This window comes from Girardinichthys multiradiatus, chromosome X, assembly GCF_021462225.1.
Source record: "Girardinichthys multiradiatus isolate DD_20200921_A chromosome X, DD_fGirMul_XY1, whole genome shotgun sequence".
Taxonomy (NCBI): Eukaryota; Metazoa; Chordata; class Actinopteri; order Cyprinodontiformes; family Goodeidae; genus Girardinichthys; species Girardinichthys multiradiatus.
Window position 1 is genome coordinate 11,173,549 of NC_061817.1, and position 26,130 is coordinate 11,199,678.

General features: G+C 39.9%; 1 protein-coding gene across 6 annotated transcripts in view; it reads right to left on the bottom strand.

Annotated features, from left to right (window-relative positions):
- LOC124863567 (phospholipid phosphatase-related protein type 5-like) overlaps positions 1 to 26,130 on the bottom strand; it is an 83,993-nt gene that overhangs the window by 20,701 nt on the left and 37,162 nt on the right. For 5 of the 6 annotated variants that reach the window (XM_047357999.1, XM_047358000.1, XM_047357995.1 and 2 more), the window contains exon 3: positions 18,515 to 18,703. In XM_047357999.1, the coding sequence (XP_047213955.1) occupies positions 18,515 to 18,703 (189 nt within the window). Of the gene's footprint in view, positions 1 to 18,514; positions 19,064 to 26,130 lie in introns of those variants that run through there. The other variant, XM_047357997.1, reaches the window with a different exon arrangement.

The window sequence follows — 26,130 nt, forward strand, 5'->3', positions numbered from 1 at the left end:
GTATGCCAAAATCATCCGTATTAAGACAATAAAAGACCTGAAATATTTCAGTTAGTGTGCAATGAATCTAAAATATATGAATGTTAAATTTTCATCATGGCATTATGGAAAATAATTAACTTTATCACAATATGCTAATATTTTGAGAAGGACCTGTATATTTGACCGGTTAAATTGCATGGACTTTTCAGACTGGTTCCATGGCTGCTTTTAATTAGTCTGTTTTCCTCAAATTCTGTCCTAGTATGTGTCATGATGAGTTTGGAGGTAGGATCCAAATGCAGTGTAGAGTGGTAATGAAGAAATTAACTTACAAATGACCAGGTACAGGCAGATGAAAAACAACATGTTGCAGGTGCATGACAATCCAAGCAACAGACATGGAAGAACTCAGGACTGGACCAGGGCAAAGACACAGGGTAGGAAACAAGGTGTTAACGGAGTATTAACGGAAGGAACCAGTGGAGAACAATGCAAACCAGAGAGCTTATAAACTGAGGGAAGTTGATTGAGAACAACAGAGCAGAGAGACAGGCAATCAGGAGGAATCTGGAACAGGTGTGGGTCAGGGCTGCAGGGAGACAGAGGGAATGTGACCAATCAACAAGATAAGCAAAGAACAGAAGGTAAACAAGGGACCAGACAGAATGACAAAACTAAAGGGAAATTAAAACAAACACAACCCTAACAGACAGATCCTGACAGTATGCAGTTAGTCATAGTTTTTCAGTGATACTTTAGCCTAAAACTTGGAGTAACTGAGTTCTCACAAGTCTGGTTCTCATGGTTTGAAAACCAGAATAAACAAATACAACATAAAATTCAATTCAATTCAATTCAAAAATACTTTATTAATCCCAAAGGGAAATAAAATGTACAAAAGGGTCTAATTGCCTTTATTTACAACAGAAAGGCATCAAGTGTTCTCATTATAGTTACAGCCAATACATAGAAAAAAGCCAAAAATATAAAAAAACACCTGATAAATTTTGTAGTAGTTTTCACGTGTCTGTTGAACAGAATATAATACCTTTTTGCCATTCAGCCCTTTAACTCATCAAGCTGATATTAGCTGGTTAAGTAGTGTGACTAGCCTGCATTTGGCTGCTTGCCATCTGTAGTTTTAAAACAGCATTGCCTAAATATGATTGTCTATTCTTGTCATAACTGCAATTATTTTCAAGTTATCTGTCCTGTAGATGAGGTAAAAGTGAAGTAGCTCAACTGCCTGACCTACAGAGTGAAGCAGCAAGTGGGGCTGGGGCAGGACTTACTCTATATCTCCATCACTTTCTCTGATATGTTGTTAAAAAGGTATGATGGAAAATATTAAAGGTCTTGAAACTGCAACCTTGGTATACTGTGGCATGGGTAACAGTATTAGTGTCGCTTTGCAAAAAATATAATGTTCACAAGGTAGGTTCTATGTCTTTGCCCCCAAAGTTGTTGCTTCTATTGTTTGCAGCTTCGACCCACCCATGGGAGACGTTGTGGGTCATGCAGAAAAACCAAATATTCTGCAGTGCCCGAGTTAAACCAGAGTTCGTGCCCTGGAATCTCTTTTCATCGGTGGAAACACGCGTCACTGGTTCGAAATAAAACGGGCTCCAAACCGTGCAGGTGTAAAAGGATATTTGTCTCCTTCATTTTGGCTGTCCTCCTAGCTTGATAATTGACTACAAAGAACTTGAAATGGTGAAATGCTTCAAATTATACAGACCAACCTTACTGCAGACTCTAATGTCTTTAGTCTCTACACTGGAGAAGAAGAGAATAAAGGAGATGCTGGCTAAGGTGACAGAGAAAGTGACAGCAGGAACATAATCCAATGCTGTTTTTATTATCTTTATGAGCAGTTTTATGGAAGCTGTAACTATGTCGCAGGTTCAGAAATATCACAGGCAGTGAAAACTTATCAATTTTATGGGTATTACCTGGAAAGAAAGAACAGATAGGGCCTCCTTAATGTGCAGGAAAAACCATCATGAATTTGTTAATTCTATAAATGTAATTTAGCTGAAAAACAGCTAATCCTTAGCCATCCTTCTTTAATATAGCTAATTTTGCAATCTATTAATGTGCCCTCTTTTCTCATTTCATGCTCCCATGAAGTTATCCTCCTTTTTCTTCCCTGATTGAAAATCAATGACAGAGAAGGCTCACCCTGCAAACGTTTCCCCCAATCACATGATTCCATGGCTGCTGGTGGCAGAGAGCCATTTGTTTTAACCCTCTTCTACCATAAAGCTTACCTTACCATCCGTCTGATTCATCTGAGGCAGCAACAGCCAAATCTAAAATAGTTGTTCTGTTTAAAAAAAAAACAAAAGGTAGCCATGGGAAATAATAAGGTAAATGAAGAGAACAAAGATTAACTCCATGTTAGAAAAAAATGCAATTCTATGTTATGATATTGTGCTATAATTTTTCTTATTAATGGTCATTTGTGGTACACAAATAATTTATTGAGGGGATTATATTGAATGGACTGAATTCATACAGTGCTTTTTTAATCATACCGACCACTCAAAACACTTTACGCTAGACCCATATTCACCAAATCACAGATGCAAATGTGCATACAGTCATACAGTGATTTGCAGGTCAGTGGGGAACTTGTGGCTTCTGATATGTGACAGGAGAAAGCTGGAATCAACTCACAAATTTCGGACTGCAAGACGACTACTCTTCCCACGGAGCAAGAGTTGCCCTAATTTGATTAGAAACTCAATTTTATTATTTTACATAAGAGAAAAGGCTGAGTTGGAGACGAGAGCAGCTAATAAAAATGTCCTAATTACTATTCATCCTTTTAAATCAGTCACATAACTCTCTTCGGGTAAAGGCAAGGAGTAAAATCAAATGAACTGTTTTTAATGTTCTGACATCTACATGGTTAGCACTCTAGCATCTACAAGTGCAAGTTAAAACTCTGCCATGCAAAGTGAAAGCCATACATCAACAACACCACCGGCTTCTCTGGGCCTGTGGTGAGATGGACTGATGCAAAGTGCAAACGTGTGTTGTGGTCTGAAGAGTTCCCATTTCAAATTGTTTTTGGAAATCATGGCCGTCATGTCCTCTGGGCCAAAGGGGAAAAGGACTATCCAGATTGTTTTCAGTTCGACATTAAAAAGCCAGCATCTGTGATGGCATGGGGAACTTGTACATCTGTGAAGGCACCATTAATGCTAAAAGGTACATACATGTTTTGGAGCAACATCTGCTGCCATCCAAGCAACGGCTTTTTCAGGGACGTCTCTGCTTATTTTGGCAAGACGATGCCAAGCCACATTCTGCACGTGTTACAACAGTGTTGCTTCGTAGTAAAAGAGTGCTGGTCCTAGACTGGCCTGTCTGCAGTCCTGACCTGTCTCCCATTAAAAATGTGTGGAGCATTATGAAGCACTAAATATGACAACAGAGACCCTGGACTGCTGAGAAAATGAAGTTTATCAAGCAAGAATGGGAAAGAGCTCCACCTACAAAGCTTCAACAATAAGTGTCCTCAGTTCCCAAACACTTAAGTGTTGCTAAAAGGAAAAGTGACGTAACACAGTGGTAAATGTTCATGTCCCAGCTTTGTTGGAACATATTGCAAGAATCAAATTTAAAGTGAGTATTTGCAAATACACTAAAGGTTTATTAGTTTGAACATTAAATATCTTGTCTTTGTAGTGGATTCAACTGCATATAGGTTGAACAGGATTTACAAATCATTATATTTTCCTTTTGGGCTGCATGGTGATGCAGTTGGTAGCACTATTAACCTCCATGGTTTGACTCCCTGCCTGTGGTTTTTCTGCATGGAGTTGGTATGTTCTTTCTGTGCATGCGAAGGTTCTCTCTGGGTACTCTGGCTTCCTCCCACAGTCCAAAAACATTAGTTTTAGGTTAATTGGTCTCTCAAAGTTGCCTTTAGGTGTGAATGGATGTGTGCATGATTGCTTGTCCTTTGTGTCTCTGTGTTGCCCTGTGATGGACTGGCAACCTGACTAGGGTGTACTTCACCTCTCGCCCTTAGATTGCTGGAGATAGGTACCAGCTCCCCAGCGACCCAGTATGGAAGAAGCAGGTATAGAAGATGGATGGTTTACACAACATCACAACTTCACTGGAATTGGGGTTGTAAAAATCAGTAAAACATGTTTCAATCTGCTCCTGTTGCAGATAGTAAGCTAGTCACTGAGCATGACTTTTAGTAAAACCACTGGTTTTCTGATTTGCAACCACTACAATGAACGTGATATCATTAAAACTTTCAATGTAAATGGAATATACCACAGCACTAGCACATGGATTTATCAGTCCCTTCCAATGTCTAAATGCTCAAAATGCTTTAGGCAGAATTTCCATTTTGCTATTGTAGTAGAAACCGAACATTAACAGGAAACATCCAGAACTTGCAAGATTAATTTTAAACATTTAACATTTTTTACAAAAGACCCAAAATCCTAATCTCAAAGACATCATGAAAGGAAAATACAGGTCCTTCTCAAAATATTAGCATATTGTGATAAAGTTCATTATTTTCCATAATGTCATGATGAAAATTTAACATTCATATATTTTAGATTCATTGCACACTAACTGAAATATTTCAGGTCTTTTATTGTCTTAATACGGATGATTTTGGCATACAGCTCATGAAAACCCAAAATTCCTATCTCACAAAATTAGCATATCATTAACAGGGTCTCTAAACGAGCTATGAACCTAATCATCTGAAATAACGAGTTAACTCTAAACACCTGCAAAAGATTCCTGAGGCCTTTAAAACTCCCAGCCTGGTTCATCACTCAAAACCCCAATCATGGGTAAGACTGCCGACCTGACTGCTGTCCAGAAGGCCACTATTGACACCCTCAAGCAAGAGGGTAAGACACAGAAATAAATTTCTGAACGAATAGACTGTTCCCAGAGTGCTGTATCAAGGCACCTCAGTGGGAAGTCTGTGGGAAGGTAAAAGTGTGGCAGAAAACGCTGCACAACGAGAAGAGGTGACCGGACCCTGAGGAAGATTGTGGAGAAGGGCCGATTCCAGACCTTGGGGGACCTGCGGAAGCAGTGGACTGAGTCTGGAGTAGAAACATCCAGAGCCACCGTGCACAGGCGTGTGCAGGAAATGGGCTACAGGTGCCACATTCCTCAGACCTGGGCTACAGAGAAGCAGCACTGGACTGTTGCTCAGTGGTCCAAAGTACTTTTTTCGGATAAAAGCAAATTCTGCATGTCATTCGGAAATCAAGGTGCCAGAGTCTGGAGGAAGACTGGGGAGAAGGAAATGCCAAAATGCCAGAAGTCCAGTGTCAAGTACCCACAGTCAGTGATGGTCTGGGGTGCCGTGTCAGCTGCTGGTGTCGGTCCACTGTGTTTTATCAAGGGCAGGGTCAATCCAACTAGCTATCAGGAGATTTTGGAGCACTTCATGCTTCCATCTGCTGAAAAGCTTTATGGAGATGAAGATTTCATTTTTCATCACGACCTGGCACCTGCTCACAGTGCCAAAACCACTGGTAAATGGTTTACTGACCATGGTATCACTGTGCTCAATTGGCCTGCCAACTCTCCTGACCTGAACCCCATAGAGAATCTGTGGGATATTGTGAAGAGAACGTTGAGAGACTCAAGACCCAACACTCTGGATGAGCTAAAGGCCGCTATCGAAGCATCCTGGGCCTCCATAAGACCTCAGCAGTGCCACAGGCTGATTGCCTCCATGCCACGCCGCATTGAAGCAGTCATTTCTGCAAAAGGATTCCCGACTAAGTATTGAGTGCATAACTGTACATGATTATTTGAAGGTTGACGTTTTTTGTATTAAAAACACTTTTCTTTTATTGGTCGGATGAAATATGCTAATTTTGTGAGATAGGAATTTTGGGTTTTCATGAGCTGTATGCCAAAATCATCCGTATTAAGACAATAAAAGACCTGAAATATTTCAGTTAGTGTGCAATGAATCTAAAATATATGAATGTTAAATTTTCATCATGACATTATGGAAAATAATGAACTTTATCACAATATGCTAATATTTTGAGAAGGACCTGTACATAGGTTATTGTGCAGCCCCTTGATTCTGTTTCTCCCTGATGGAGACACAGAGTGCACTACCTGGACACTTTCAACCAAGCAGCACAAATGGATGAGTTTTTTTTCTCTCTGTCTTTCTTTTCTTTAATAAAAAAACAGGAGAAAACACTGATTCTTGTTGATGTGTGGCTTAAAATGTCTTGACAGTAGGGTGGTACCTGTCATAAAAAAAATTAAGGAACCACTGAACAAAAGTATAAATCTTTGCCAACTGAGCTTAAAATATATTGGGGAATTATTAGTATTATTGAGCTGCCACAGACATTTACTGTCTCTGTTTATATGTATACATAACGAAGAATGTGCCCAACAAACCTGAATAGAAAGGCAAGAGCAAACTCCTCATGGATTTCAGCAGTAGCATGGTGTCAGGGTCCGTGTCATGAAGCTTTAAAATGTGACCGATGGTTTTAATTAAATGTTTGTAGCCCAAATTGACCAAATGATCTGTGTTAGACCCAGAGAACACTGCAAACACTTGTGCGGGAACATTTTTATTTATGTATAAATAATTCCTGAAACAGCAATAATACGATGCTCCTTTAATATCCGCCTTCTTCTTTCTTAAACTTAGTGCTAAATTCTGAAGATTATAAAATTGTCCGACAGAATGGTGCATTTGCAGTAGTGCCGTTGCTTGGCAACAAATAAACCCCGAACCTCTTACCTAAACTCATACGAAAGGTCAAACCTCTGTGTTATTATTAGTTTTTGTTTTTTTTGTGCTGCCACTTTAGCCCCAAACCCAAGGCATAGGTTAGCTGCTGCCGCTAATAAAAGAAATAAAGCTCATCTGGAACCAGCAGCAAATAGCAAAGCATATTGCTCCATTGAAGGGGGTTACGCCTCTGATGTACTATGCTGCTGTTACACACCACAGTCCCTGTCAGCATAGGTTAGAGCAGACAAACTACAGCATCCAGTGAGATCTGATCCCCATTCAACATCCCAAGTAATTTAGCCTGTGTTAAAGCAGATTTAAGGGTCTGTTCATCTTGGATTATGGGGCTATGATCTTAAATTGGAGCTCATTAGCGGTGCTAAACACTCAAAGCAATGGTGCAGCATTTTAAAACAAGGAGTTGCCAAAGAAAGAGCACAGAGAGGATCAAAACCTTGTGGGAAAGTAAAAAGTCATAGCTACAGCTGTTAGGTTTTTATTTACTTTCATAAAATAAAAGGTAAGTTTAAATTTTCTTTGGCTGGTTTTGTGTTTTGCTTTGTCTTTTCCATCCTTTTTCTCTATTTTCTCTATAACTGGTGCCATGGATCCTTGACAGGTTGTCAGTCCATCACAATCATGCACACTGAGACATAACGGCTATTTAGCGAAACCAATTACCCTCAAGTATGTTTTTGAACTGTGGGGAAAACTGGAGCACCTGGAGAGAACTATCACATGCTTGGGGAGATCATGCAAACTCCACTCATATAGGCCTCAGCTGGGATTCAAACCAGAGACCTTTTTGATGCAAGAAGACAGTGCTAACAGCTGTGCCACCCCTATTTAGTTACTTTATATTTAACGGTTTGATGATACAGTTATGTACTGGTCCTTCTCAAAATATTAGCATATTGTGATAAAGTTCATTATTTTCCATAATGTCATGATGAAAATTTAACATTCATATATTTTAGATTCATTGCACACTAACTGAAATATTTCAGGTCTTTTATTGTCTTAATACGGATGATTTTGGCATACAGCTCATGAAAACCCAAAATTCCTATCTCACAAAATTAGCATATCATTAAAAGGGTCTCTAAACGAGCTATGAACCTCATCATCTGAATCAACGAGTTAACTCTAAACACCTGCAAAAGATTCCTGAGGCCTTTAAAACTCCCAGCCTGGTTCATCACTCAAAACCCCAATCATGGGTAAGACTGCCGACCTGACTGCTGTCCAGAAGGCCACTATTAACACCCTCAAGCAAGAGGGTAAGACACAGAAAGAAATTTCTGAACGAATAGGCTGTTCCCAGAGTGCTGTATCAAGGCACCTCAGTGGGAAGTCTGTGGGAAGGAAAAAGTGTGGCAGAAAACGCTGCACAACGAGAAGAGGTGACCGGACCCTGAGGAAGATTGTGGAGAAGGGCCGATTCCAGACCTTGGGGGACCTGCGGAAGCAGTGGACTGAGTGTGGAGTAGAAACATCCAGAGCCACCGTGCACAGGCGTGTGCAGGAAATGGGCTACAGGTGCCACATTCCCCAGACCTGGGCTACAGAGAAGCAGTACCCACAGTCAGTGATGGTCTGGGGTGCCGTGTCAGCTGCTGGTGTTGGTCCACTGTGTTTTATCAAGGGCAGGGTCAATGCAGCTAGCTATCAGGAGATTTTGGAGCACTTCATGCTTCCATCTGCTGAAAAGCTTTATGGAGATGAAGATTTCATTTTTCAGCACGACCTGGCACCTGCTCACAGTGCCAAAACCACTGGTAAATGGTTTACTGACCATGGTATCACTGTGCTCAATTGGCCTGCCAACTCTCCTGACCTGAACCCCATAGAGAATCTGTGGGATATTGTGAAGAGAACGTTGAGAGACTCAAGACCCAACACTCTGGATGAGCTAAAGGCCGCTATCGAAGCATCCTGGGCCTCCATAAGACCTCAGCAGTGTCACAGGCTGATTGCCTCCATGCCACGCCGCATTGAAGCAGTCATTTCTGCAAAAGGATTCCCGACCAAGTATTGAGTGCATAACTGTACATGATTATTTGAAGGTTGACGTTTTTTGTATTAAAAACACTTTTCTTTTATTGGTCGGATGAAATATGCTAATTTTGTGAGATAGGAATTTTGGGTTTTCATGAGCTGTATGCCAAAATCATCCGTATTAAGACAATAAAAGACCTGAAATATTTCAGTTAGTGTGCAATGAATCTAAAATATATGAATGTTAAATTTTCATCATGACATTATGGAAAATAATGAACTTTATCACAATATGCTAATATTTTGAGAAGGACCTGTATATTATTCCCCTATCAGGTTCTGTCAATGAGCCTATTTCACAGCAGAAAGTTTGACCTAAAAGAAAAGAAAACACACAACTTCAGCATTCAGACACACATTATAGCTGCCAACCAACATTCATAGATGCAGAAATGGAATGCCGACCTCGTTAACCCACCTGTCTTTTTCCCACTGAATTGACTTGTTACTTTCCAACTCCCCCCACCTGCCATTCGCTGGTAATAATCACAGCTGTCTCTTATCCAGCAATCCTACTACCCACTACTTTAGATTTTTGGCAGATCCAAAAACGGCAAAAACTGAGAATTTGTTAAAATTTGTTCCGTACTGCAGATTTTTTTTTAAATTCTGTTGTGGTGTGCCAATGGGGACTGGATATCCAGACATTATTAAAATTGATTATTTAAAGGCCCACCGTTGGTTTCTGTGCTAAAAACCACAATAGTCGTGAAAATGTTTTTATTTATTTTTTTAAATGCACACTTGTCTTTTCCTTCCTAGGAGAGTACATGTGTGAAACCTTGCAGACATTGCTCAGCCCAGAGATTGTTTCAACAATTAGTGTGGTTTGAAATTCCTCCCTCTCCCTGAATTTTAAATGCTCTTAAACGCTTAAAAAAATAGAATTGTTTTTTTTCCTATTGGGTGTCTAATGAAACATGGAACACAGTTGTGATGTGTGATCACAACGTGCTTCTTCAGAGAGACAGACGGAGAGACAACCATTAGGTTGGGTTGAACAGCTTTTGCGAAGACATCCTTTGTTTTGCTGAACAGAGAAATAGGATGGTGCAGCCAGGGAGCCAGTCCAGTTCATAGTGAGGTGACACAACAAGACCTGTGCCAAAATAAGACATGTCCTTTCAGGTTACTGAAGCCATTTTCTGTTGTCAGAACCTGATGGGCCCCCAAGGTCTTTGTCCATTTTCCTTTAATAGACTTTTCTCCCAGATTTGGGTCAAGTCAAATGACTCCAAATTATTTCCAAACCGTTTTAATGAAATTTCAGAGTTTCGTTTTTTTTATTTAAATTTGACCTTTACCAGTTTAAATATTACTTTAAATGTTCATTTTCTAAAATATCTTTGTTTTTGTTTCTAGCTCATGTTTGAAGTTTGGTGGAAAGAGTCGGTTGCTGTGATTTCTATTAAAGAAAGCAAGAGTGGCCATCTGCAAAGTAGGCACTCTGCGTTATTATTTCTAATTTTCTCCTGAACTGAAACAGGATCAGACTGCTGCCTAAAAAAGTTTAATATTTGTAGCAAAAACAACATTTTCAAGTTTGGCACTTTTTGCAATCCAATACTTGTAGTAAGGTAGCGAGAGATAACTGGGGATATTTATTTATCCTTCACTTTTCTGCTCGACTGTCACTACAACTGGTTAGACATAATCATTAAATATACATTGCTAAGGCTGGAAATAAAAAATACATGACTGTGTTGTACAATGATCAAAGCAGTAGGCAGCACAAAAAGTTTTCATCTCACAGTTTCTAGGCTTTACTGTAAAACAGCTTTGTTCTGGAACATGTTCTGGAATAAGACTAGGCCAGTACAGATATTTTTTCCATATACCCCTAGGGTGACAAACTAATACACTATTTTTGTGTCAATGTTTGCTACACCAGGTCTTTTTTAGTAGAACACTGAATTTTAGCTAAATTGTTAATTGCTGTGGATTAATTTGATCTTTTTTTATTTTCTATTTCAAGACAATTCATAAGATTTTCTTTAACCACATAAAAAAGTGTAACATAAAACAGTGAGAAAAACCTACACAAGGCATGGGATGAAAAAAAAGAATAGCTTGCCAAAGCTTAAAGATTTTACAGTTTTACAAAAGTTACTGGGATGTTATAACAAAGATTATCAGAATTTAAACAAAATTTTAACTAATAAATTTCGATTTAAAGTTTTTCAGTTCAAAGAAATTTTGGTTGACAACTGACTTGAACGTCTAACTAACAATCATGTAAACTTACTTATTGTGGCTCTGAACCACACAATCAGCTCTTGATGCCAGTTGTTTTTCTAATAATTCAGATTTTGTCAGCTGCTCCCCTAGCGAGCTGTTTAGCAGTATTCTGCACAGCCAGTTTTTAAAAATCATTCTATAAAAATCAGCCTATTTTTATGTGCAAAGCCAGCAAAACTGTATTGTTGATCTAATGAATCTGAATTCTCTCTTATACAGGTCCTTCTCAAAATATTAGCATATTGTGATAAAGTTCATTATTTTCCATAATGTCATGATGAAAATTTAACATTCATATATTTTAGATTCATTGCACACTAACTGAAATATTTCAGGTCTTTTATTGTCTTAATACGGATGATTGTGGCATACAGCTCATGAAAACCCCAAATTCCTATCTCACAAAATTAGCATATTTCATCCGACCAATAAAAGAAACGTGTTTTTAATACAAAAAACGTCAACCTTCAAATAATCATGTACAGTTATGCACTCAATACGTGGTCGGGAATCCTTTTGCAGAAATGACTGCTTCAATGCGGCGTGGCATGGAGGCAATCAGCCTGTGGCACTGCTGAGGTCTTATGGAGGCCCAGGATGCTTCGGTAGCGGCCTTTAGCTCATCCAGAGTGTTGGATCTTGAGTCTCTCAACGTTCTCTTCACAATATCCCACAGATTCTCTATGGGGTTCAGGTCAGGAGAGTTGGCAGGCCAATTGAGCACAGTGATACCATGGTCAGTAAACCATTTACCAGTGGTTTTGGCACTGTGAGCAGGTGCCAGGTCGTGCTGAAAAATGAAATCTTCATCTCCAAAAAGCTTTTCAGCAGATGGAAGCATGAAGTGCTCCAAAATCTCCTGATAGCTAGCTGCATTGACATTGCCCTTGATAAAACACAGTGGACCAATACCAGCAGCTGACACGGCACCCCAGACCATCACTGACTGTGGGTACTTGACACTGGACTTCTGGCATTTTGGCATTTCCTTCTCCCCAGTCTTCCTCCAGACTCTGGCACCTTGATTTCTGAATGACATGCAGAATTTGCTTTCATCCAAAAAAAGTACTTTGGACCACTGAGCAACAGTCCAGTGCTGCTTCTCTGTAGCCCAGGTCTGGGGAATGCGGCACCTGTATCACATTTCCTGCACACGCCTGTGCACGGTGGCTCTGGATGTTTCTACTCCAGACTCAGTCCACTGCTTCCGCAGGTCCCCCAAGGTCTGGAATCGGCCCTTCTCCAAAATCTTCCTCAGGGTCCGGTCACCTCTTCTCGTTGTGCAGCGTTTTCTGCCACACTTTTTCCTTCCCACAGACTTCCCACTGAGGTGACTTGATACAGCACTCTAGGAACAGCCTATTCGTTCAGAAATTTCTTTCAGTGTCTTACCCTCTTGCTTGAGGGTGTCAATAGTGGCCTTCTGGACAGCAGTCAGGTCGGCAGTCTTACCCATGATTGGGGTTTTGAGTGATGAACCAGGCTGGGAGTTTTAAAGGCCTCAGGAATCTTTTGCAGGTGTTTAGAGTTAACTCGTTGATTCAGATGATTAGGTTCATAGCTCGTTTAGAGACCCTTTTAATGATATGCTAATTTTGTGAGATAGGAATTTTGGGTTTTCATGAGCTGTATGCCACAATCATCCGTATTAAGACAATAAAACACCTGAAATATTTCAGTTAGTGTGCAATGAATCTAAAATATATGAATGTTAAATTTTCATCATTACATTATGGAAAATAATTAACTTTATCACAATATGCTAATATTTTGAGAAGGACCTGTAATCTAGCTGTTTTTCAGGCTTTAATAACATTCAAGGGAAAAGAGAGGCTGCATTGGCAGCGGAGGGTGACTGACTCTCTGTGTCATGTGAACTGCTCTTGATGTAGGAGAAACAGCTGCACAGAGAACAGCTGAAGTGCTAGTCATTACATTTTAAGATGTTAAAAGCAAAGCGTTTGGTTTATGAAGCAGTAGATCAACATTTTTGTATGTGTTTTTCCACACATAATTAGCTGGAGTTGCTCTGAAATGTTATGAGCTAGTTTGCGTTAGCTTCCCAATTCAATAAACTGCTCCAGAAGAAAATCCAGTCAGTAGGAGCAAAACTTTTTATTGAGATGATAGCTGTCAAGTTAGATATGTATGGAAACCAATGATTAAGCTATGTTGACACCGTGTCTAAATGCTATAGTGGCATTCATAACTGAGCTAATCCATTATGGCTAACCTGCAGAAGTTTCAGTTTGGACTAAATATTTTAGCTGTAAAAACAGATAAAAGAGACTTCTTGAACAACATTATTAAATGTAGCATGTAATCTTCCACAATTTTAAAGCTACCAACTAGCATATATTTTTCATGAACTATAATGAAGTACTAGGCTGGGGCTCTGTACCTTCGCTTGTTCTAAAATGACCTGTGTCTTATCAGAGATATGAAATCCTGAATGGGACATTCCGAGTCTTGTCACTACCTTCCCTTTTTCACCCAGAGCCAGCCTGGGTCTTCTTTTTTATCCACACTTATAAAACCTCTTATACACCAAACAGTAGCTTTTCCTCAGAAGAAAACTCTAATGTACGTTGCTTACAGGCATCATCAGTGTTTGACTTGTGATCCAGGTATTGTTTCCTTTGCAATAAGTCCATGCAGCTGTTATGTGTAATCCTTTTATCTGTCTGCTCTGCATTGAGGCTGCTTCCATCTGAGGTGCTTTGTGCTGTTTGCAGCACACGGGGTATGTAAGAGGTTCAGATCGGGGTCCCTGCTTAAAGCGAGGTGATTTGCAATTCAGGATTGCTGCCTACTATCTCACAAAGGGCTTAAATGCTGAACGCACATGAACCACACACATACAAGACATATGGAAAGAACAAATACAGTCAGCGTATTGCAAAAGTACATTGCTCAAAAAAATAAAGGGAACACTCAAATAACACATCCTAGATCTGAATGAATGAAATATTCTCATTGAATACTTTGTTCTGTACAAAGTTGAATGTGGTGACAACAAAATCACACAAAAATCATCAATGGAAATCAAATTTATTAACCAATGGAGGCCTGGATTTGGAGTCACACACAAAATTAAAGTGGAAAAACACACTACAGGCTGATCCAACTTTGATGTAATGTCCTTAAAACAAGTCAAAATGAGGCTCAGTATTGTGTGTGACCTCCACGTGCCTGTATGACCTTCCTACAACGCCTGGGTATGCTCCTGATGAGACGGTGGATAGTCTCCTGAGAGGTCTCCTCCCAGACCTGGACTAAAGCGTCCACCAACTCCTGGACAGTCTGTGGTGCAACGTGACGTTGGTGGATGGAGCGAGACATGATGTCCCAGATGTGCTCAATCAGATTCAGGTCTGGGGAACGAGCGGGCCAGTCCATAGCTTCAATGTCTTTATCTTGCAGGAACTGCTGACACACTGCAGCCACATGAGGTCTAGCATTGTCCTGCATTAGGAGGAACCCAGGGCCAACCGCACCAGAATATGGTCTCACAAGGGGTCTGAGGATCTCATCTCGGTACCTAATGGCAGTTAGGCTACCTCTGGCGAGCATATGGAGGGCCACCTCCAAAGAAATGCCACCCCACACCATTACTGACCCACTGCCAAACCGGTCATGTTGAAGGATGTTGCAGGCAGCAGATCGCTCTCCAAGGTGTCTCTAGTTTGTCACATGTGCTCAGTGTGAACCTGCCTTCATCTGTGAAGAGCACAGGATGCCAGTGGTGAATTTGCCAATCCTGGTGTTCTCTGGTAAATGCCAAGCGTCCTGCACGGTGTTGGGCTGTGAGCACAACCCCCATTTGTGGATGTCGGGCCCTCATACCATCCTCATGGAGTCGGTTTCTAACAGTTTGTGCAAACACATGCACATTTTTAGCCTGCTGGAGGTCATTTTGCAGGGCTCTGGCAGTGCTCCAGCTGCACCACCTGAGCCACTTGTGTGGGTTGTAGAGTCCGTCTCATGCTACCACGAGTGTGAAAGCACCACCAACAAAAGTGACCAAAACATCAACCAGAAAGCATAGGTACTGAGAAGTGGTCTGCGGTCCCCACCTGCAGAACCACTCCTTTACTGAGTGTGTCTTGCTAATCGCCAAAGATTTCCCCCTGTTGTCTATTCCATTTGCACAACAGCATGTGAAATTGATTGTCAATCAGTGTTGCTTCCTAAGTGGACAGTTTGATTTCACAGAAGTTTGATTTACTTGGAGCTACAGGGGTTGGACAATGAAACTGAAACACCTGGTTTTAGACCGCAATAATTTATTGGTATGGTGTAGGGCCTCCTTTTGCGACCAATACAGCGTCAATTCGTCTTGGAAATGGCATATACAAGTCCTGCACAGTGGTCAGAGGGATTTTAAGCCATTCTTCTTGCAGGATAGTGGCCAGGTCACTACGTGATACTGGTGGAGGAAAACGTTTCCTGACTCGCTCCTCCAAAACACCCTAAAGTGGCTCAATAATATTTAGATCTGGTGACTGTGCAGGCCATGGGAGATGTTCAACTTCACTTTCATGTTCATCAAACCAATCTTTCACCAGTCTTGCTGTGTGTATTGGTGCATTGTCATCCTGATACACGGCACCGCCTTCAGGATACAATGTTTGAACCATTGGATGCACATGGTCCTCAAGAATGGTTCAGTAGTCCTTGGCAGTGACGCGCCCATCTAGCACAAGTATTGGGCCAAGGGAATGCCATGATATGGCAGCCCAAACCATCACTGATCCACCTCCATGCTTCACTCTGGGCATGCAACAGTCTGGGTGGTACGCTTCTTTGGGGCTTCTCCACACAGTAACTCTCCTGGATGTGGGGAAAACAGTAAAGATGGACTCATCAGAGAACAATACATGTTTCACATTGTCCACAGCCCAAGATTTGCGCTCCTTGCACCATTGAAACCAACGTTTGGCATTGGCATGAATGACCAAAGGTTTGGCTATAGCAGCCCGGCCGTGTATATTGACCCTGTGGAGCTTCCGACGGACAGTTCTGGTGGAAACAGGAGAGTTGAGGTGCACATTTAATTCTGCCATGATTTGGGCAGCCGTGGTTTTATGTTTTTCGGATACAATCCGGGTTAGAACCCGAACATCCCTTTCAGACAGCTTCCTCTTGCGTCCACAGTTAATCCTGTTGGATGTGGTTCGTCCTTCTTGGTGGTATGCTGACATTACCCTGGATACCGTGGCTCTTGATACATCACAAAGACTTGCTGTCTTGGTCACAGATTCGCCAGCAAGACGTGCACCAACAATTTGTCCTCTTTTGAACTCTGGTATGTCACCCATAATGTTGTGTGCATTTCAATATTTTGAGCAAAACTGTGCTCTTACCCTGCTAATTGAACCTTCACACTCTGCTCTTACTGGTGCAATGTGCAATCAATAAAGACTGGCTACCAGGCTGGTCCAATTTAGCCATGAAACCCCCCACACTAAAATGACAGGTGTTTCAGTTTTATTGTCCAACACCTGTATATTGTGTTGTTTGAGTGTTCCCTTTATTTATTTTTTTGAGCTGTGTATTTACACCCCATTAACTCTTCCATGTTGTTTTCCACTTTACAACCACAAACGTTAATGGGTTTCACTGGGTGATTTACCAAGAGGAAGTAGAAGGAAAACCATACATGGTTATGTAAAATGTAGATATAAAAAGATGAAAAGTGTGTCATGCATTTTTTATTTAGCACACTTTATTCTGGTAACCTAAAATACAATCCACTGTGTCTAATTGCCTGCAGAAGACACCTTATTACACCCGCCAAGGAGGGTATATGTTTCTCAGCGTTGGTTTGTCAATCTGTCTGTCTGTTTATTTGCAAAATCTCTTGAAAGGTGTGAACAGATTTGGATGAAATTTTCAGGCAAGGAACAGATGATCAGATATTGGTTGTGATGCGGAGCACCATTTGGATCCAGGATTTTTTTGATGGATTCTTTATCATTGCCAGATTATGGTGTGACATCTTGGAATTCCCACTTGATTCCTCACCCTGTCAGCAGCTCACATGCAGTGGCCATAAGTCATCCAGAGTATAGCCCAATAAAGAAAAAGACTCACATGACCATGTTGTGTTGGCAGAAGGGTGCACTCTATGAGTGCTGTAATTTAATCTCGCTGTAAATCCCTCTGTTCTTTGAAGGCCTCAGAGGTTACAGAGAGAAAGCAAAAGACAGGTAAAAGACTTGGCCCTCCACCTAATTTTACAGGTCAGTCAAGGAGAGCATTAATCAGAGAAGTATTCAAGAGTTTCTATAGTAACTTAGAAAGAGCTGCAAGTAGCCAGCTCAAGTGGGCAACTATAGTTGTGCACTCCCCACATTTGGCCTTAATAACAAAGTGCAGGAGAAGCTATGGTTAGAAAAATGCCATAAGACATTCTGTTTAAAGTTTGCCACAAACAGTGGCAGCATCGAGCTGCCACCAGCAGGAGGTAAAGAGAAGGTAAAAAGAAGTATTGAGGGGAGTATGGTTAGAGCTTAACAAAGGACAATCCTGGAAGAAAACCTGGTAAAGGCTAAAAAAACTCGAGACTGAAGTAGAAACTCACCTTACAGGAGGACAACAACCCTAAACGTACAGCAAGAACTCCAAACAAATTGTTTATATCAACACATATTCATGTGTTAGAATGGCACAGTCAACCAGCAGCCAGACATTCTCCAAGGACTTGCAGCTGTAACTCCAGCAAAGGATTGTTCTACCCAGTGTTGACTCAGGAGGGCTGAAAACAGATTAACGTCATCCTTAATAGATTTGAAAAAATATTTTCCTTCACTTTATAATTATGTGCTACTTTGTCTTGGTTTGTCACATAAAATGCCAATCAAATACATTGAAGTTTGTGGTGAAACATCAGAAAGTTAACAAGGTGTGAATATGTTTGGAAGGCACTTTAGATAGCAACTATGTTCTATACTCCTTTTTCATAATTTGGCTGCTTTGTTGTTTTTGCATCTTTTTCCGTTCAAAACTCAGGTTTTTCTTATCAGGCAGCATCTGCTCGCTGTCACTATCATTCAGTCTTCCCTCACACTTCTGCATTCGTTCTCTCACGTGCTTTCTCTAACGTTAGTTCCTTTCTGTCTTCCTCTAATGACCTATCTGCCTCTTCTTGTTACATGTCTGTTTGGTCAGCACTGACTGTTGTTTTAGTTCCTTCTCTCCACACACACATTCATCCACACACATTTCCCTCTCAAAGATGGAGAGGGTGATCTCTCAGCACCCTGCCGATATGCTCTCAGTGTCTACAGAGCAAAAAATAATTTGTTGCATGACTCACAACACAGAACAAAAATACTGAAAGCAAATTTATCATATTACCGCAACTTTAACTCGCTTTCTTTTTAAATAATTATTTTTTAGTGTAGTTTGATCTCACTTTTGCATCCACATGTCTAAGTCAATAGATCCAGCTCTTACCGTGAGGGTAGGGATGGCTGTGACGAGTGAATAGATGAGCATCGGGGGGATTTTGCTGGTGTCGTCTGGACCAAGGTAGGGCTTAGAGAAGCTCTTATCATAGCAGAAGAAGCCCTGGATGTGCACAGGGAAGGTGTCCGTGTACTCAAAGTAGTAAGCCAGCAGCACCGTCCCAGCCATGATCACCAACTGGAAATAGAACATTATCCCGGAGTTAGGAAGTGAGAGCTTAGGAAGTGAGAGAAGAGGCGAAGCAGAACAGGTAGAAGAGGAGGATCGGGAGAGGAAGCGGGGAGAACCAAGTCCCTGCTCCCCTCAGCTACGAGGAGAAGATGCATAGAAATGACGGACCCAGAGGGAGGTAGTGTGAGAGGTTCTGTGCTTGGATCCAAGACAGAAAGGGTGAAAAAGGAGGCTGCTTTTTCTATTCATGGAATAAAAAAAGCTGAACAAAAAGATAACATTCAAAGAGGGGGTTCAGCAGTACAAAAAGCACTGCAAACAGCATAGGCAAAACAAGACAGCGATGGAGTGCGATGGAGTGAGATGGACAGAGAAGAAGGGAGGTGAGAGAGAGAGGAAGGGGGAGCAGCCTTTATGCTTCTGGCACTCATGAAACCTGCTACAGTTGAGCTGTGGGTGTATTCGTTGAAACAGTGTGTGTATTTGTATGTGCAGAACACATAAATATGTGTGGCAAGAGCATGTGCACCGGGTAGTGAAGTATGTTTCTGCAGACACGGGCTTCATCAGCTGATGTCTCTGCTAAAGTGTTCCTAAAATACTTCTACCAGCACGACTGTGTTTCTGGATAGTACATGCAATGCTTTGCACGTTTACTTTAAAAACATGTTTAACTACACAATGCCCAAAATTTGGCACCGAAAAAGCCCCAGCTTTCTATGACCAATACAACTCACACAAATTAAAAGAACATTGCATTTGCTAACTAACTTTTCCACTGTTTTTGTGAGGAAATGCAGTGCATGGCAAAAGTAGTATACCACCTCTTTCACTTTTTCACCTTTTGTCAGATTACAACCACAAACGTCAGTTTTCCAACATTTGCAAAACAAATCCGAAAGGTCCCCTTTGCTCTGACCCACAAACCCAAAATCAAATCTAGTTTAACAATATGTATAACTAACATTTGACATGTAGAGGATACAGCAAACATGGAAAAAGGTACTCTAGATAAGACCAAAATATTGCTTTCTGGCCTACATGGGAAGGCCTATGTGGTAGAAAAAGTTATGTTGCATAAAATGTCAATGTCTAGATATGCAAACCTGGTAATTGCAGTGAAGGGTGGTTCAGCAGAGTGTTCACTCAAAGGGGATGAATAGAATTGCACTTTTTAGAGTTTAACTGTAACAGATGTTGATAACCTGTATTATTTTCCTTACAATTCACAAGAACCGCTTTGTGTGGGTCTGTCCCCAAAATTATGTTTGTGGTTGCAACATAAAAAAAATGTGAAAAGAAGCTCAAGAGGATTATACAGCACTGTGGGTCCAGACGTAATGGGAATGTTAAATGTTAGTTTTAATGTTTGCTTTGACCAAAAAACAACATATGTTAAGGCTTCAAAACACTTGCTTATCATCATCTTGTGCAGGGACCTTTGAGAAAACCAGGGGTTTTCAACTCCAGTCAACAAAGACCAATGTCCTGCAAGTTTTAGATGTGTTTCTGATCCAGCTCATCAGATTTAATTGGCTCAATTAGCTCACCAGCATGAACTCAAGCTCTGCAGGAACATGCAAGTTACCCATTTATAGGTGCTGGTCATAAAATTAGAATATCATGAAAAAATTTATTTATTTCAGTAATTCCATTCAAAAAGTGAAACTTCTATATTATACTCATTCTTTACACACAGACTGATATATTTCAATTGTTTATTTCTTTTAATTTTGATTATTATAACTTTAAACCCCAAATCTCAGAAAATTAGAATATTACTTAAAACAATACAAAAACAGATTTTTAGAAATGTTGGCCAACTGAAAAGTATGAATATATACAGCACTCAATACTTAGTTGGGGCTCCTTTTGCCGGGATTAATGCAGCAATGTGGCGTGGCATGGAGTCGATCAGTCTGTGACACTGCTCAGGTGGTATGAGAGCCCAGGTTGCTCTGTGGGCGGTCTTCAGCTCTTCTGAATTGTTGGATCTGGCATATTGCATCTTCCTCTTCACAATACCCCATAGATTTTCTGTGGGGTTAAGGTCAGATTAGCCAATTAACCTGGTCCTTAAACCAGGTACTGGTAGCTGTGGCACTGTGCGCAGATGCCAAGTCCTATTTGGAAATGAAATCTGCATCTCCATAAAGTTGGTCAGCGGCAGGAAGCATGAAGTGCTCTAAAACTTCCTGGTAGATGGCTGCGTTGACCTTGGACCTCAGAAAACACAGTGGACCAACACGAGCAGATGACATGGCATCCCAAACATCACTTACTGATGACCAGCATCTGTATTTGATTCAGGTCTGCTGATCCAGGAAAACATGTAACATGTAAAACTTCAGGATAGCAGCCTTTGAACAGTAACCTTGGACACCACTGGCCTGAACTGAACCAAATTTCTAATTTCATTCACTTTCACTAGCCGATTGGTCCTGTTTGGGGTTGAGGTGGGGCTGGAGCCTACACCAGACATTATTAGGGAAGAAGTGGGGCACATCTCGGAATTCCAAACTGCAATGGAAGACTTAAAATTATTATACTACTATATACAGTATATATAAAGATATAGCTTTAGCTCATTCAGTGACATCGTTAATGCTAAAGTCAAACTTACTAGCAAGCAGAGCATCTTAATCCTAAGGCAGTCCTTGCCAATTAATGGCAGATCTGAGCTGTGGTTGTCAGGGAAACGGTTCACAGGCCACCTTGTTGGACTAAATGTCATTTAATCACAAACCAATTTGTTTGTTTGTTCCCTAATAATTAAAATTTAAATATGTTTCTGATTAAGTACATTTCAAAAATTGTTTGGAATTTAACAAATGTATTAAAGTACTCAGCTGTTAAACTTAAAAAAAAATTCTGTTATATAACGCTGAGGTGTCATAGGCCCAACATGCAGATCAGACTGTGAAGCCTCAGGGTGAGTAGAAGTGTTTTAATAATAATAGAACAGGAAACTTAAAGGTGGCTACAGGACATTGAACACAGGTGGGTGAACAGACACTGAGCAGGTAGTAACACGCTAGGCATGACAAACAGTAGGATACTGGGGTAAACAATAAAATTCAGAGAGTTTAAAGTTGGAGTCAGGATGGAGAAATAACCAATAAACAAGAAGAGCTAATCAGATAAAATGTGGAGCAGCTGGAGGCAGGGAGAATGCAGGGCAACTGAAGGGGGAAGGCTAATTAACTCAGATGAGCAGGAACACAGAAACACTGGAAGGAATCTAACAGAACTCTAAATGTACAGGAATACAATAAATAAGTAAACAATGGGATGAACGAAAATAACAGCAACTAAAGAACATAAACACACAAGGAATTCAAACATCTAACACAGGAGAATCATGACAGTTTCTACTGAGACATACTGATTAAAGTCTACAAAAATAACATTTGGTAAAAAAATAAATGTTTTCCAAATGTCCCATATTTTTAATCGGACAAATTGTGAGTTAATGCCTTGAAGTCAAAACCCATCTATAAATAAAGTAGTCATGTATTGCAAGCACAGGTTCTAATTCTCTTGTTTAATATAAATACACTTGGCCATCGGACTTGATTTTTAATAGCCTATTTTCATGAAAACCAATAACCGACAAAAGACTGTTATTATTGTTGTCTATGAAAGTGAAACACAGAGTACATCTAAATCATACTGAGGGAAAACATCTACAATCGTTCACATTCCCAGCTTGGTCAAATGAAGCAGTCGTCAAAAACTTGTGATTTGTATTCTGATTAGAATTTAAATAAAGATGTTCATTTTGTCAAGAAAAACAACAGCAATCTTCTTCTTGAGTTGTCATTTCAAATACAGATGCACGATGTATCTGCATTGACGTCGGTATAGGGCGATGTTAGTCATTTTTTAACACATTGGTATTGTCCCGATAAGTATATCTGTCCCGATATTAATAACCCATATTTATTACTATCTTGTTGCCGTTTGTGTTTATGTCTCTGGAGGGTGGTGGTGGTGATGTGTCAGAGGTGTGGTCTTTTTTTGCGGTGTTGAAAGGGTAGTGAAATATATGTGTTATATAATATCGGTTAATATTGGTTATCGGCCATAACAGTGATATTAATATTGGATATCGATATCGGCCTAAATTTTGATATCGGTGCATCCCTCATTTTAAATCATAAGGATATTTTCAGTGAAGCTTGAGTCTTTTTTTTATTTTGGCTCTGATTTAACCTTCCCTGAGCTGAGTTATTGAAAGCATTATCACTTTCTTTTCTATCACAAAATCTGATATTGAAACAGTAAATAAAACATCTGCACCTCTGCTTTTCTTATGATCATATGAAAACATGTTTTTTACCATTAATCTAATAAACATATGACATAATGTGACTTTTCCCATTAGAAAGATGGGTGTATTTTTATATATTTATTTTATTTATTTTTTGATATGTGATCTTAGTTAGTGGTGGGTGCTTTAAATAGCTTTATCTGTGCAAAACTGATATCTGTAGTGTACAGATATCAGTTTTGCACAGATAAATGTGGCTGGAACAAACATTTCCTGCATGTTTGGACAAATATTTACTAGTGTAGATGCATCCACACATGTACAGATGCTCATGGGGACTGGTGTGTTTAATATTAACTTCTTTTCCCTATTTTTTTTTTTTATTTGCATCAATCCCTCCCTCATCCTTGTCTCCCTTGAGACAGATGTGCTTTGAAATCTGTGGTTGTCATGGTGAGGAAATGACTGAGAAGCTTCTGTGTTTAGCATCTCTGAATAAATCCAATGAAGTCTACCTCTAGAGTACTATGTAGGGTTAGCGTTAATCTCACTGTATACTTTATAGGTAGCAATTTATAACAGCAGTTTCCACCTATTATTCTGTTAATGCACACATTTCTGTGCCTTTTTGTGGCTTTTTTGGTGGGCTTGTTTTTTGGGAGAGATGAGGAGTCTTCGTTGTGTGACTCATTAAGCGTTCTTTTATTTTATGTGACAGAGCGGCGCCCCTCCCCTGCATTCACCCAGCATATTGCGACGGCCTCTGACTCACTGTTGTGATTTGCTTAAACAAGAAAACACCCCTAATCCTCACAGCGACACATCAAAATCTGTCCAAGCATTGGGCGTAGTTACACTGGCCTCCCACTGCTGTGACAAGGACAAAGATTCAAGAACATGTTTCTGGAAGAGCTTTTACCGCAAGCTCCTATAAAGTTTACAGTTGTTCCCTCTCAACCAAATGATCTGCAACTTTGAGCAATGGAACTATACCTTGTTCTCCAGAGTCATCTTCTGAATTGTGTTTATCTTTTGAACCTATTGTTGTATATACACCAAAACAATAAAAAGTAGACTGTCTTGAGCTTTTTCACATTTTTTAAAATGGTACAATCACAAACTTCAAAGAATTTGGCTAAGACTTGATGTGATAGAACAAAAAGTAGCAAATAACTAAAGTAGAAGAGCAATTATACTTTTTTTTAAATAACATTGTTTACAAAAATCAAATCTGAAAAGTATGGTATGCATTTGCATCCATACCCTATTACTTTGAGATCATTGATTAAATGGAATCCAGTGTCACCAGTTGCTTTCAGATATCACTTAATTAGTAAATAGATTGTAATTTATTCCCAGTATAAATCAAGCTGTGAAGGCCTCAGAGGTTTATCAGAGAACATAGGTGACAAAAACAGCACTATGGAGACCAAAGAACACAGCAGAAAGCTCAATGAGAAAGATGGAGAAGTTTAAAGCAGGACCAGGTGATAAAACAATATCCCAAGCTTTGAGCATCTAACAGAGCTCTGTTTAGAGCATGAATCAAAACAATCAGTCAAGAGGTCCATGGTAACTATGGGTGAGCTGCAGAGATCCACTACTCAAGTGAGAGAATGTGTCAAAATGGCAACTATTAGTAAAATCCTCCACAAATATGGCCTTTATGGAACAATGGCAAAATCACTGTTGAAAGAAAGGCATTGTTAAACGACAGCAAGAAAAAGTCCTGCTTTTAGGTTGCCACAAGGCATGTAGGGGACACAACAAACATTCAGAGGTAGATAAAAACTAAATTGGACATTTTGGCTTGCATGCCATGTGTTTTGGAAAACTATCGCCTGACATCACCCTGAACTCACCATCCCTATTGTGACACACAGTGGTGGTAGCATCATGCTTTTCTTCAACACGGACAATGAAGCTTGTCAAATTGACGGTATGATGGATTGAGGTAAATACAGTCCTGCAAATATGATTTCTTGTACCTTAGAAAGAGAATTGACTCAGGCATCACAACAGAAATTTATAACACATAAGGATTTTTTGTGACAGATTATGAAGACCATGCATTATTTTCCTTTCACTTAAAAATTTATTTCACTTAACGTTTTGTCAGTCCATGACATAAAATCCCCAAAAATAACTTGATGTTTTTGGTGGTACAATGCTAAAATGTGAAAAAGTTTGAATACTTTTGCAAAGCTCTCTGTATTTTGTTTTAGAGCTTCAGAGATCTGGACAAGGGTGAGTTAGAAATAGCTTGCACAATATGAATACATTTTTTTCAGATACTCCAGCGGGGATTGTTTACATCACCCAGTACTTGTTACCAAAGATGCTGGTGACAGGAACTTGTTCACAACCCTGCCATCACTCTATCCTGCCCACCAATAAGCCCACCTCCATGCTGTCCTCCTCTTTGCACCAAGCATTTACTGTCCAACTTTTCTCACTTGACTGCATTAAAAAAGAGCAGCCACTTTGAGAATAAAAAGAGACAAGTTTCATCGTTCACAAAGAAGACCCCTCCGAATGTCACGGAGATCCTCCTCATATCTTAATTCCCGTCAGGGGATTAAGATGTCAGTGCACATTTTTGTTATGTAGTGACATGACATGTAGTGGATTGTAAAAAAGTCCTTCATAGAAGCAATGTTTCAGAGATTCATGTAGCGAAGCTTGAAAGGGGCTCATCATTGATTTAAAGGGCCTGATCTTTTCTATATTTGGTTCATTATTTGATGCTAATTAAATTGACAGATTTGTAATAAAACTATGCTTATTCTCTTAATAAAATGTTTTTTTCTTTCTGCTGTATTAAACAACAAATCATGTAATAGAATTCCACTCAAAAACTAATACTGTGCAAAGTAAACGATAAATAGTTGTTTTCCACACAGCAAAGGCTCATAGTTCATTGAATATACATTATTTAATGCTGTAAATTCTTACAATGCTTATCTCATAATAATAACTGCTCCCATACTTTACTAGACAAAGTTGCATGGGTGTAGCAACTGGATAAAAGCAAGACGAACTTCATGATGTCGAGAAGAATTATGACATTTTAACATCAGTCGATATGGAGAGCTTAAGGCTTTCTCTGTTCATCATTATATGGACACAAACAAAAAACTGAGAAATAAACTGTCAGAAG